Source organism: Triturus cristatus, chromosome 7 (genome assembly GCF_964204655.1).
Source record: "Triturus cristatus chromosome 7, aTriCri1.1, whole genome shotgun sequence".
Lineage (NCBI taxonomy): Eukaryota > Metazoa > Chordata > Amphibia > Caudata > Salamandridae > Triturus > Triturus cristatus.
The window spans coordinates 1575659023-1575672953 of NC_140590.1; the positions used below are offsets into that span (position 1 = coordinate 1575659023).

The window sequence follows — 13931 nt, forward strand, 5'->3', positions numbered from 1 at the left end:
AGGGAAGGTTAGTACTACAATTGCTATTCTTAGTAAACCAGTACACAACCTTGTTCTTCATGTCCCCCCTTGACTCTGTGGCCTTCTCTCAGGTTCGGGACATTTCTCTGGACAATTATATAAGGTGTTGCCTGAGGTAGTAAATGTAAAGACTCTTGATTCCCTGTTGACCTAAAAATTGTAGCACACTTATTTCCATTACTATTAGTTGTTGTTCTAGCCGCATCAATAGCGGGAGGATCAGAAGACCTAGATTGTGTGGCCATATTCTCTTTCGCTTGATAAGGGGTCACTAGATCCGATTGTGTGGTATTGGTCACCACATGTGGGTGATGTCCCTTAGCAATCCTGCTATCTAGGTCCTTATGATGGTTTGCACTTAAAGTTTTATCTAAGAGATAGATCTGAAATCATTTTTGCAATCTGAGCAACGTCCCTTTTGACCATTTTTAGGTCTCGGCTCGAAGGCTGCGCTTGCGCAGTCTCGATCCGAGATTTAATGACTTGGAGAAGAGGGGCTTGAACCCGCCCCTCTTCTCCCCTGTTCTCCATTGGCTGGCCTCTTCAATGCTGGCCAGCCATTAGAGAAGAGGTCCCGTCACTCCGATCATGCCCCGTCCTTTTCGGATCGGGGGCGTGTTTTTTGCAGAAAGGCTAATTATCTCCTCCAGCCAATGGCTGGAGGAGATAACAGCAAAACACGCCCCCGAATCCGAAAGGGACGCTGCGTTTCTCCGAGGCATTTCTGCTCTGCCTCGGAGAAAGGCGGTGGTGTGCTTGCCTTTTGCTCTGCCTTGTTGACAAACGTTGCAAGACACTGTGATGAATGCGCGCTCCCGCATCTCTGACCTGCTCTTAATTTGCCTGTGTAATTAATTGAAATTTAGCATATGAGGTGTTGCGGGCTACCTGTAAATGTGAAGCAATGTAACTTCATTTTCTACTTTCACGTTACTGAATTAAAAAGTGTCTTTTCGTTTATGTGAACAAGCCTCTGACGGCACAGGTGTCGCGGTTCTCACGGGTGGATACAACTGCGGTTCGAAGTGCTGCTTCTAGTCGGAACCTTCGTAGACAGCGACTAGAGTGAGCGGCTTCGTGACGCGGGCCGGGCGTCTGGGACCGTGAGGGCAGGAGAGTCTCAGAAGTCTCCTGTTCGGCAGACCTGACCCCGGCGGCACCGGGATCGGAATCCACAGGGTTAAAAGGTGAACTTGCAGTAAACCTGCCCCCTCCACGGCCGGGCATTAAACATTCACGGCCATCTGAGCGGGAGGCTGTCTCGGAGCGGCGCTGTCTCCTGACAGACCCGGTCTCGGCCACTCTCGGTTTCACCGGTGCCCTGCCAGGAAATCCATTAACTCCTTCACTCCTTGCCAGGCACAACAGCTCTTGGTTGATACTCGGTGGGTTAATGCACCGGCTACTGCCAGTGTAACCTCCACGGTAAACGACCCCCTTCTCGGCAATTTAGAAGTGTGGGCGGGTTAATGCACAGCCTGCAGGGCTCTCGGTCTAACGGGAGCTCGCAGGGTCAGATCCGATTTGGATAACTTGGGCTTGATATATCTACAGGGATCACTCTGGTGCGTTGATATGTCTATCGGGATCTTTGTGAGACCTACATGTTAAAGGTTGTATTTTTGGTGAAATAGATTAACTGGATAATGCACAACCTGCGGTCGCAATGTGAGTATACTATGCATCTGTATTGGGCCAATCACATTAACATAGCTCAGTGTGACAATACAACTGCTGTCGGAGCTGTGTGTCACATACAGGTTAAAGCCCACACCCTCGGCGAGGGCGCCCACTAGGTTGGTGCATTAACCAGTCGAGCTGTAAAGAGAACGTGGGGGGGGGGGGGAAGAGAAGAGAGTGTCTAACCTGCAGTTCCCAGAGGTTCGAAGTCCAGAACAGAGCTCGTGCGCAGACCTGTGTGTTGCCCAGTCAGAAAGTGGGGAGCTGGGGTTGGTAATTAGACACCCAGAAACTTGGGTGCTTCAAAACCGAAATCAGAAGCTAAACGTTTCCTCGGTACCGTGTACATTTGTTTCACATACTCCGGGATTGTTCGATAGCGCACATGCACTCCAAGGCGCAACATCTCTTAAACAACATTTAAATACATTATTTTCCTAGTTTTTTGTAAGCTTCCTTTCTGATTTTCGTACATTTTCGGCATTTGTTAGAGCTGTAGTTTAAGGGTTAAACACTCGCCTGCAATTAAACCCCCCTGCGGGTTACACCGATATGTTTTTAAGTATTATTCAAGTACAGACAGCGGTGCCAGGGAGGAGTATTTTAAAGTTTCTGTTATTGCTTGTATGTGGTATATGCCTTAAAACTCCCACTGCCGTGATTATTTACGTTGTACTGTGATTATTTTGTAAACTCACGCGAAATGCTCTGAAATAATTTACATTAATTTAATGCCAAACATGACACATTCAAGATAAAACCGCTTATTGGTGTGCATTATAAAATATCTACGTAACTGCGTCCCCTTAGTCCACACGCAGTGTCTGATAAACAAACCAAACAAAAAAAACATTATTTATATAAACAAGGTACTCCCTTTTTTATGGCAACCTATCTTAAGCTATATCTAATGTTAACTTGTTTTTCATATAGCGCTCCATACTACTTTATTACCGTTTGAGCGCTGTAAATAATGGAGTGCTATTACCCAATGCATTTGTTCTCCCCTTTACCAAACTAAGACGGATGGGTGGTCCTTGATGTGGCTGGAACTTGTGACCCAAAGAAACACGTGTTTTAGCAGCGAACTTAACCCAGTGTGCCATCCACGTTATGTTGGCAGCGTGTCCGTTTCGAGCGAGTAAATCAATGTAGTTTTAAAAATAACTTACACCGATATCTTCTTTTTCAAGATTGCCCTTCAGTTTAATTGGAGTGCGGACATTTAAACTTTCAGAATCGTTGTCATTTATCAGGCTTGTATTTTCGATTCATATTGCTCTAAAACCTAAATCAATGGTATTCAAGAGCTCAGCTATCATACTGACGTATGCCATTCCAGCTCCTCTCTGCTGACCACATTTCGTTTACTTTTTATTATTTTCGTTTATGATACTTCAGTTTTTAGCGAAAATCCAATCGTAGGCCATTGCTCGACTTTTCTCCTCTCTTGCAAATGGATACCAGCTCTTGCAGGTCTGTACATTTTAAAAATTTTAGGTGTCCTTCTAAATTTGAACAATCCTCTCCACCTGGCTCGAAATGTGAAGCTTAAAGTGTCAGAAACACAAAGTATCCAAGGTTCATGCCTGCTGCCTTAAACTGCTCCAGCGTGAATGTGCAAACTTACCTTGCACAAACACTGCACACGAAAACAAGCAAAAGTTATACTCCCAGCGGAGCCAAGTTCAGCAGCGTGTGTGCTCCTCATCAAGGGATCAGAACTCTGCAACATCTCACTAACTCACTTTCACTGTCTCTTTCACTACCTCTCTCTATCTCACTACATCACAACACCACTCTGCTTACGTCTCACTACCTCACAACATCCCTCTCCCTCACTACATCACTGTTTCACTACATCACTCTTTCTCACTACATAACTCTCTCTACCTCACTACTCCACTCTATCTCACTACCTCACAACTTCTCTCTCTCAAAACATCACTACCTCACTCTCTAGCTCACAACCTCACAACTTCTCTCTCACTCACTACCTCACTCACTCTATCTCACTACCTCACTCTTTCTATCTCACTTTCACTCTCTTTCACTACCTCTCTCTAGCTCACTACATCACAACATCACTCTATGCTTATATAGCACTACCTCACAACATCCCTCTCCCTCACTACCTCACTCTCACTACCTCACTCTCTCTCACTACCTCACTCTCTCTCACTACCTCACTCTCTATTTAAATACCTCTCTCTCTCTCTCTCTCTCTCTATCTCACTACCTCACTCTCTCTCTGCTAATGCAATAGGTATCACATATGCAAAAAAAAAAGCTAATGCCAATAGAAATGACAATCCCATTTATTTAGGGATACAAAAAAAATGAGCAATACCAACAGCTCTACCTATAATATTGCCGAGACCATTGCATTGTAAATGCTTGTTATTTAAGCCAGCCGTCTCCTTTCGATGGTGTCAATTTTTCCATGGAGTTTTTTTAAATAGGGTTTCCAAATTTTGTGAATAATTTAGTATTGGAATATCCCCTACCCCAGATGATTTTTTTTTTTTCCAGTTTTTTCTATTTTGTCTGCATAGTGAGTTCAGTTGCTATTGCTTTGTTCCGTTTACTCTTTTTAGAAGGGGGGGATATCAGGTCAGTATTTGATAAGACTGATATCTCTGATGGAGAGCTCAAGACACATGGAGCTTTTTGTGTATGTTGCCGAGTCAACATACTATCCCCATGGGAATTATCAGTGTTCATTCCAATCTCTATGGCTACTATATCCGTTCTGATATCTTTTATGGCTGCCTTTAATGCGGTCTTCGTAGCAGCTAGACGTTCCTCAGTGTTAACTATTTTATTATTAGCCCCATTGCGTTTTTCAGCTAGTTTGTTATTGGGGTATTAGAGTTTTTTCCCTTGCCTGCATGGTTAGATGCTAGCTTCCGTTTTCCCATGTCTGAAGTTAACGTTTCACTGAAGTAGCGCTTCTAAGACATAGAATTAAGCAAACCTTCTTACCATGGCTCCTGTTGAAAGGTCCGCCTCTCCCAATAACCAGCAGCTGGGCAACAGTCCAGTGAGCCCTGGGTCAGGTAGTCCCACCAGGGCAAAACAGTGGTCCAGCACACTTAATTTAGATTAGCAAGTTGATTGACAAAGGTTTTATGGAAGTGATCCTTAGTATATTTAAAACATTCAATCACAAATCCAATATCGAAACAGAAATGGCAATTTCAACAGGATTTGTTTTTTAAGTTCTTTAATGGAGACTTCTTTTTTCAGACAGATTAAAACCGTAGCCAACGCGTTTCTTCCTCGCAGACTTCTTTAGGGCAAAAACAAAACACTGTTATCCTTGGTTGGATTTTTTTTGTGTTGTGCAGTGTCTCCTTCTATAATCTGGCAGTTTATTGTTTTATCAAAAACAAGACACTCTGTTTTAATCCTTGGTTGGATTTTCTTTGCGTTGTGCAGTTCTCCTTCTATAGTCAGGCAATTTGTTTTATCCGTTGTCTTGGTCTGTTGGGTGATCAAAGTATTTAATCTTCATTTCCCAGTTAATCCGTTTAAGTAACATACAGGTCTTATGGCAAGAATAACCTCAATCATTCCATTAGTGACTTTCAGAGCTGTATTCTGGCCGACGTGGTAGCGTGGCATCCAATATTCCCCACCAGGGCTGAAAACAGCAAGATCAGGCGATGCTTCCCCATTCTTGCTCTCTCTTTTTGGCCTTTCTTCTGTCTCTCACTCTCTTCCCACTCTTCCCACTCTTCCCACTCTTCCCACTCTTCCCACTCTTCCCACTCTTCCCACTCTTCCCACTCTTCCCACTCTTCCCACTCTTCCCACTCTTCCCACTCTTCCCACTCTTCCCACTCTTCCCACTCTTCCCACTCTTCCCACTCTTCCCACTCTTCCCACTCTTCCCACTCTTCCCACTCTTCCCACTCTTCCCACTCTTCCCACTCTTCCCACTCTTCCCACTCTTCCCACTCTTCCCACTCTTCCCACTCTTCCCACTCTTCCCACTCTTCCCACTCTTCTCACTCTTCCCACTCTTCTCACTCTTCCCACTCTTCTCACTCTCACTCACTCTTCTCACTCTCACTCACTCTTCTCACTCTCACTCACTCTTCTCACTCTCACTCACTCTTCTCACTCTCACTCACTCTTCTCACTCACTCTTCTCCCTCTCTGTCTCTCTCTGTTGCTCTCATCTTTATTTTCAGCTCTCCATGGTTCTCACGTCTTTTTCTCTGTTCTGTTTTTGTTTTAATCACTGTGTTGCTGCCTAGAGGACACATGGAAATTATTATTGCTAGTGGAGGCAGGGAGGTGGTGATTACAGAATGATTAGGGTGACAATAAAACTTCCCTGAAATTCGCATTCTCATGCATCAATCGTATTCGGGGGAGTATCCGTGCTCCAAAGGTCAGTAGCCTTTCCAGTGGCATTTGTTCAAATCTCATTAACCTGTCAGTGTTCGCCTTTGATTTTCCACCTGTTACCAAGTAATATCTTCCTATTAACTGTAAACAATTCCTGCATCAAATACTTGTGAAAGCATGTTTAGAATGGCTTTCTCTTTTCATTTGGTAGCATGTGCCCCAAACAGAAGTATGAGTATGAACCAGCATCCAACAGGTGAATGGGGCGTTCAGAATCCAAAAGTGAATCGTATGGAACAATCTAATCCTGTGGCTGGCGGGAGACCTGGACCAGACTATAATTCGTCCATGCCCAGGCCTACGCTTGGTGGTGCCATGGCAGGCCATCCAGCAAGATCAAACAGTATGCCAGGCTCAAGACCCATCACGCAACAGATGATTCAGATGAGTATGTTCCGTCCTACCTTTTCCTGTCACGGTCAGTTTAATTGAAGTAAAATGTGTTTAATGGACACACTGTTAGTAATTAAAATAAAACACCAGATTAACAAATGTGATTTGACATGTTTCTTGCATACATGAGCACATGTACAATAAAAAAATTTTTTTTTAACCTTCAAATTTTTCCCTGCGCTAAGAATATTGTCTGTTCTAGTGTATTTCTATGTGTTCCTCTATTATTGAGCATTACCATTCCTGCATGGTGTAGTATGTTTGATCTCAACATAAGTCAGTTGCACTTGTCTCCCAATGTCACTTATGCAGTTGTCACAATCATTGTGCACACCTCTTTTTTGGATTTGAGTTTCTATTACAAAATCATTCTCCCAGCAGCACTGTAATATTTCAGACATAAGGTTGATGGTCATTTCAGTTTACTTTAAGTAAAGTGGAATTGTTATCAAGCTAAGACTGTAGCGACACTTTAATCTATAGTTATTTAACATACTACTGCTCTCACCATTTACATTGGCCTATCCACTCAGGAAGCATACTTAAAACTGGTTCCATGGGCATAGCACCATCAATAGGTCCATCAAAACTAAGATGAACTAATCCATTGTGTTTCTTTAAAACTTTTAAAACCACCTTAATATTTTTGATGAGCCTATTTTTGACAGTTCATAAAATGAATATATCCCTTATGTGCTTTCCACTACCTTACAAGGTCAAAATTAATTTTGCGTTTGGTTAATTGCCACTTTAATGTTCCTAAGGAGAATTGTTGGATTGCGTCGTTGAAGAAATTAATTATTCAATTGGAAATGGCTGCATCCATCACATAACGTTGTTACCACTTGAGTTGTGCCAACTGCAGTTGCATGGTGGTGCAGCAGTGGTGCTTTGGTCCTCTTTGCAAAAAGAACAATTGATGGACAGAATGCAGAACAATGTCATACATTCACCCCAGTACAGAGATCTCTGCCTAAATCCATAGTTTTTTTGCTCACCATGCCATTCCAGTTTGGTCCTAGCCATATGCAAATCAGTCTTGACCCTGCGCCCAATGGGAACGGTCCAGCTCGAACTGCCAGGCCAGGTCCTCCCTGGACTGGAAACGAGCATCCTAGGACCGGTTTGGGGTTTTTCAGCCCTCATCAGCCCGGATAGCTTGACTCCAGTGGCATGGAGAGCACGGGCCCCTACGTCTTCGGGAGCTGCTGCTTTGCCATTTTTGGAATGCGTTTCCCAATTGCCGATTCAAGAGTTGCAGGGTGCTGTTCCTATTTATTTCTTATTTCAGGAGCAGGCAAACGTGGTTATTAGAATAGCAGTGTTGTCTTGGGATCTAATCGAGTTGAGATGGCGGCTGAAGTAGCTATTAGCAACTGCAGATGTCTGACTGAGTAGGTCCTACCTCCTTTTCTCCTCTGTGCAAGCTGCCCCTGTGCCTAATAACCTTGTATTTGTCTGTTTTATAACTCCATTTTGCTTTTACAAGCACTGCTAATGGTGTTGCTATTACCCCATGAGCACTACCCACTTTATAGACCTTAGAGTGAATAGGTACTTTGGGTCTTAAGTATTCACACACATAACCTGTTTTTCACAATGCTCGCCCTGCACTGTCCTTTTAGGATTAGCCCATTCTGCCTTGATCTCCGTACGATGAATGTAAGAATACACTGAAGTTCAATCCTGGACACCCCGAAGTGGTTTATATTATGTGTGTAAGGTGAGCATGAACTGCATATATATTTGCTGTAATTATCTTGTGGTTAGGAAGGAAGAAAGCTCTGCTTTCAGTATATGCACTACCTGTTTGTATGGTGAGGAAGCATCTGCTAACTATTCTGTAGATGTGTAGAACTGCTGCTACCCCCATTGATGTTCCCAAACTGAATGTTGGTGTGTGCTGAATCTACTTATAGTGCATGATAAAGTTTACACTACACTGATGCATTCAGTCTTCTAGCTGTACTTTGAGTTGGGGAAGCTGTGTTGAACTTAAATGTTGAAATTTGGTAAAATCTCACTGCACAAGCCAGTCCACCACCCAATGACATCAAAGAAGCAGGTATCAACATCAAACCCAGCCGTAAAGCCAGTGTCGCGTCGAGGGAAAAACATTCAACGTCTAAGAACACGTCCTTCATAACCAACACCGACAGTTGCATCTAGGCCTCGCTCTACATCTAGGGCCATATCCCCATCAACTTTAAATATATCTCCACGTTGGCTTCAAAGTTTACAGGATAGACCTGACCACATACTTCGTACTCTGAGTACTCTTGTACTTATTCACCATTAAAGGTAACCCCTGAAATCCATGTTCCAGGTACACCACCTCCTAGGGAGGGCGGTCAGCATCTTTCCAATTTTCTCCAGACACTCTGCGCTCCCTACATCTCCACCAGGCCCCATAAGTAGCCTGCAGATTACAGCATCACCTCATAAGTCTCCACTGAGTTCTCAGAGCAGGTACGTCTCAACTCCAGATCTAAAGTGATATCCAGAATCAGATGTACATCCAGATCTAGAAAATAAAGTAGAATATCCATATCTAGATACTGAAGATCATCTCAGTCTACCACTATTTGGTCATCAGCCCCAGTTTCCTCACCTACTCTGAGAGATGCACCTTCTGTAAGAATGTTTCCTTTAGATTACTTTACCTTTATCGAGGCGTTAAGAAGGGCTACAAAATGAAATATTGATCTCTACTGCTATTACATCGTCTTCTTTGATTTTTGATACTTTAAATCCTCTGAGAACAGATACACAACCATTACTTCCCCTGGTTCCTGGCTTACTAGAACCTGAAATGTAATTATTCCTGATGCCTGCATCAGTGAAGTCTGCCCAATCTCTACTTCTAAAAAAAAAAAAAAAATACATAATCCACCTGAATAGTATCCACTGTTCCTCAGATCAGACCCTCCTGCAGATTTGTTCATTGTGGCAGCAGTAAGAAAGTCCCATACTGTTGCTCCTTCTTTCGTGCCACCAGACCAGGAAAGCAAACAAATAGATGCTCTTGGCAAAAAGATGTGTGGAACATCAGCATCTACAGCGAAGGTTGCCAGTTTTGTTGGGAAGGTGCAACACATCTCTGGGATTCGTTAAACAAACAGATTTACTGAGAAACTCCTAAAAGGGGACAGTCAAGACTTCCAAGAGATCTTGAAATAAAGATGGGCTGTTGTCGAACCAGTTAAGTGCAGCAGTTGATGCATCGGATCTTGCTGCTCATGGATATTGTCATGGTATCTGTGCACGTAGCTCATCTTGATTCAGATTAACCGGACTTAAGCCAGAAGAACAACACAAAATTTTTTATTTACTGTTTTCAGGAAGCACTCTTTTTGGGTCCAATGCAGATGGCGAGATGTCCACAATGAAAACAGAGATGGATACGTTGAAGGCCGTTGGTCTGGAGAGCCGAAAAGTGTAGGAAAGTGCCCCTTTTTAACATGGTTATCCCCACTTTCTGCCTGGTATTTGATGCAATTTTGATTGGAGGCACTAGTGTCCTGCCAATCAAGTCCCCTGTGCCAGTGCTGTTTTCCTAAAACAAGGTAACTGTTAAATTGTATCCCAGTTTGCAAGACCGTTAGCACCTCTGTAGTAAATGGTAACTGTAAATGGTACCCCTGGAACCCAAGGCTTGTGTACTAAAGGTCCCAAAGGGCTGCAGCACGTATTGTGCTACCCTGAGGTACCCACTACCAAACACATGCAGGCTGCCATTACCAGCAGCATGAAATGGTGCAAACAAATGTGAAAACACAACATGGCACACACACTGTACCATGCCCAAAAACAATGCATGCAATGTATGTAAGTCACCCTTACAGTAGGCCTTCTATTCCTAAGGCAGGGTGCATTATATTTAGGACTCCCGGTTTTATGGTATTTATATTTTTGTCATTTCTGTCTGTATTTATCCACATTTATTTTTTGAAAATTTACCTGTATTCATCCATATTTATTTTAGGTGTTGTGAAAAAATGAATCTGGAATGTGTATATTTCTGCTTTTATTTAACTAGTTAATGCACACTCGTGCCTGGACGCCATTACTGGTTTCATTGATATATACACACACTTGGGTGGTAAAATATGCACTTTTCAGAAAATATATAAATTTTAGTGTCAAGGTTGTGGAAATCTACTCTAATAAAACCCCAATATTTTTGTAATCTTCTTGCCTGTCAATCCGCACAGCTATTGGACTGGCAGTCATGATTGACCACACCTAGAATCACTCAAAAGCAACCCAATTTTCAGTTTTTAAACACATTTAAAAATACAGACTGGAAAATAAATGGTTTTCTGTCTGCATTTATCTGTAAAGATCAGTAAAAACGGAAAACAGGGAGCCTTAATTATATTACATGTTAGGACATATTTGCATGAGCGTATATTCCCTTAGGCTGTCTAGTTCAATTACTAGATAGTGCAAGTGAGCAGAGAAGCCATTTTAAGTATGTGTACTGGGAACTGGTCATTGCGAGTTTCCCAGATACATGATGGCTTCACTGAAACCTATGATGTTCGGTATTAAACACCTTGTCTTAATAAATCCATACTGATGTTAATACTAGAATTAAGATATGCACCCAGAAGGCACCTTAGGGTGTCCACTGAAAACCGACCAGCCTCTTACTCTGCTAGCTGACTGGTCTTGTCCATCCTGCCACCACAGACCTGTTTCTGACCCTCTGCAGGTCAGAGCAAAAGCTCTCTGAGGCCTGAAACAGTGCCTGCTCCGGAGGGAGGTGTTCACACCTCCTCAAGCAGAATGGCTAGTGATTTAGCATATCAAGGCCAGGGGCTTCAAATTCAGTATTTAGGTGGCTCCCTGACACCAGGAACTCCAATTTGCCTGACTAAAAGAGAACAAGGACAAAGAAGAGCCGAAGAAGCAAGAACTGTGGGCTACCTGTGGACTTTGGTGCCAAACCCTGCCTGCTCCTGTACAGACCAATGTGGCAACTCTACTTGTCCTGGAGCTGTGCATCCTCCAAAAGCCTCAGAGTACTGCCAGTACTTTGCCAAACAGCCAGCATCTCCATTGAAGTGGAGGAGCCACTTCCCTGCAACCTGCAGGCATGGACCGCAACTTCCAGGTCACTGTTTTGCTGACACCGATGCAGAGATCTTAGTGTTCCAGATGGTTGTCAGATACATCTCCCCACCAAGTTTGGAGATGCCGGGAGCTGCCCTGCACCAATACCTGGGGACCTTACCCCTTGCAGCAACCAAGGTTTGGCTAGTGACCGAACACCCACACCTCCAAGACCGATCTCCCTACTTGTGACTCCCGCACCAGAGAGGCCATTATCGAGAGTGGCACTGCTGTCTTGTTTTGTTCTCCTGTGCAGGTCTGACTAAGAGCTGTGAGTGCCTTTGAAGCACTGGAACAGCTTACCAAAACTCTCTGCACCCAAGCTCCCGGGCCCACAAACCCAGACTGTGCCCCCTGCTCTCAAGACTGTCACGAACCGAGCCCACTGCTCCCCATTGTGAACTCCCGTATTTGTCACCAAGTCTCCCTCTGCAGCCTGTTTATAGGTCTCGACCCACCCCCCCCGCTTTGCTACTAACCCATCCAGCACCTCCATGTGGATCTTGTGACCTTGACCTCTTAGCACCTTAAGTCCTAAAGGGAACCCCCAAAATATAATTGCAAATACTTCTATGCAGTATGTTTCTGTCTCTATATTAAAGCATTCGCAAATAAAAGCATTTTGTGTTAAGTTTGCTTGACTGTAAAAATTGATAACTCAAAGTACGCGCCGAATTCTGAAGATTTTGAGTCTCTCATTATTTACTCTGTGTGCAACAAATGCCTAATACTACAATCTGATAAGCCTAAACTGTGTTCCCACACTACCACAAAAGAGCATTTGGGATCATAAATGTAAGGCAAGAAGGGTCGTCTGGACTTTCTACATAGTGTACCTCCTTTTGATACACTACATGAAACCGCTTCCTACAAAAAATACCGTAGGAGGTATAGACCCTATGATAGATTTTTCTCACAGTGGGTTCAAACACTTCCCTGGTCTCACCAACAAAAGTAGCAGATAACATTATCACACTCAAAAACCATCAAGTGATAATGAGTCCCAGCAGCAGTTCACAGCCACAGAAAGACATCTGGCTAAACAATAAGCCGGGGGGGCATATTGTTCAGAGTTGATATTCTCTTCAATTCCTTAATGTAATGTGTAGTTTTAAAGTGCATGTTCACCCTGAAGGACATATTGGTGCTGAATAACAGATGTTTATTGTTACCTAACTCAATGATACTCATTTTATCGACCTCAAAAGGATGAAAGGCTGAGTGGATTGGCGCCAAACACATTTGTACAGTGGAAGCATGTAGGAAGCTGGCTCTGTATATACTATACCAAAGTAAGGTATAGTGTGCACAGAGTCCATTGGATCCCCAAAGGCTTACAGAGGTAAAAGTATATAATACATTACACTCTATTCGTGGTAGTGTGGGCGAGCAGTAAGGCTTTATCAGAGGATAGTGTTAAGCATTTATTGTGTACACACAGGGAAGACATGATGTCACACACTCAGACTAAACTCAGAGCAATTGTATTAAAAATAATTCTTTGAATACAGGTACAGGTAATTAGGATTGTACTTTTCAAGACAGAGTGATGAACGAGCAAGCCGGATGAGAATTACTTTTGTTACAGGTTTGTAAAATATTTGAATACAATTGAAATTACTTTCGGGCTACTTTTTCTACTCCGTGTGATATGCCTAGATATTGCGCTGGGACATTTCCTAGATAAAAGGTAGGTAGAACTGTTTTCATCAAACCAGTTATGTTTCCATGCAAACGCCCTCAATACTGAAGTTTTTCAGAGGAAAACAGTCAATGAAATCCTAAAGAGAAACATGAGGTTATCGGTTGGCAGGTAAGTAAACGGTCTTGAGGATTGCCTTTCTGGGGTTAGAACAAGTTTCCCCAAGGTCAAGTATGCACTCAAAAAGCACCCTCTGCGGCACTAGGGCGGCCGGGTGCAGACAGAGCCCAAAGTGGCTAGGGGGCCGTTGTTTGATGGCTGCTCTCCAGCAAGCCACAAGGTTGAGGGAGCAAAGATCATAGGGTTAAGCTTAGGGCAAAAGGGGATCAGAGTAAGCACACAAGATGCACCCACAGCAGCACAGGGGCATCCGGGTGCTAAGTGCTGATTTGGCATCGACTGCCCTGTTTTCAGTGGGAGGTGCCAGTTTTGGGTTTCGGCAGCAGGCTTGTTCCAGGAAATCTTCCGGGAGGAATCAAACAGCTGGGCAGGTTAGTTGGAGGGCTCGGGGACGTTGGTGCACCTCAGGTCCTGTTATCCAGGGTACAGGGCGGCTAAATGCAGGGATGCTTTTTGAGTTCGGACCTTACTGGCCCAC

At 43.6% G+C, this 13931-nt stretch overlaps 1 protein-coding gene across 4 annotated transcripts in view; it reads left to right on the top strand.

The window, feature by feature from the left end:
* NCOA3 (nuclear receptor coactivator 3) overlaps positions 1-13931 on the top strand; it is a 449566-nt gene that overhangs the window by 270132 nt on the left and 165503 nt on the right. For all 4 annotated transcript variants that reach the window (XM_085619414.1, XM_085619419.1, XM_085619415.1 and 1 more), the window contains one exon: positions 6272-6508. In XM_085619414.1, the coding sequence (XP_085475540.1) occupies positions 6272-6508 (237 nt within the window). The remainder of the gene's footprint in view (positions 1-6271; positions 6509-13931) is intronic.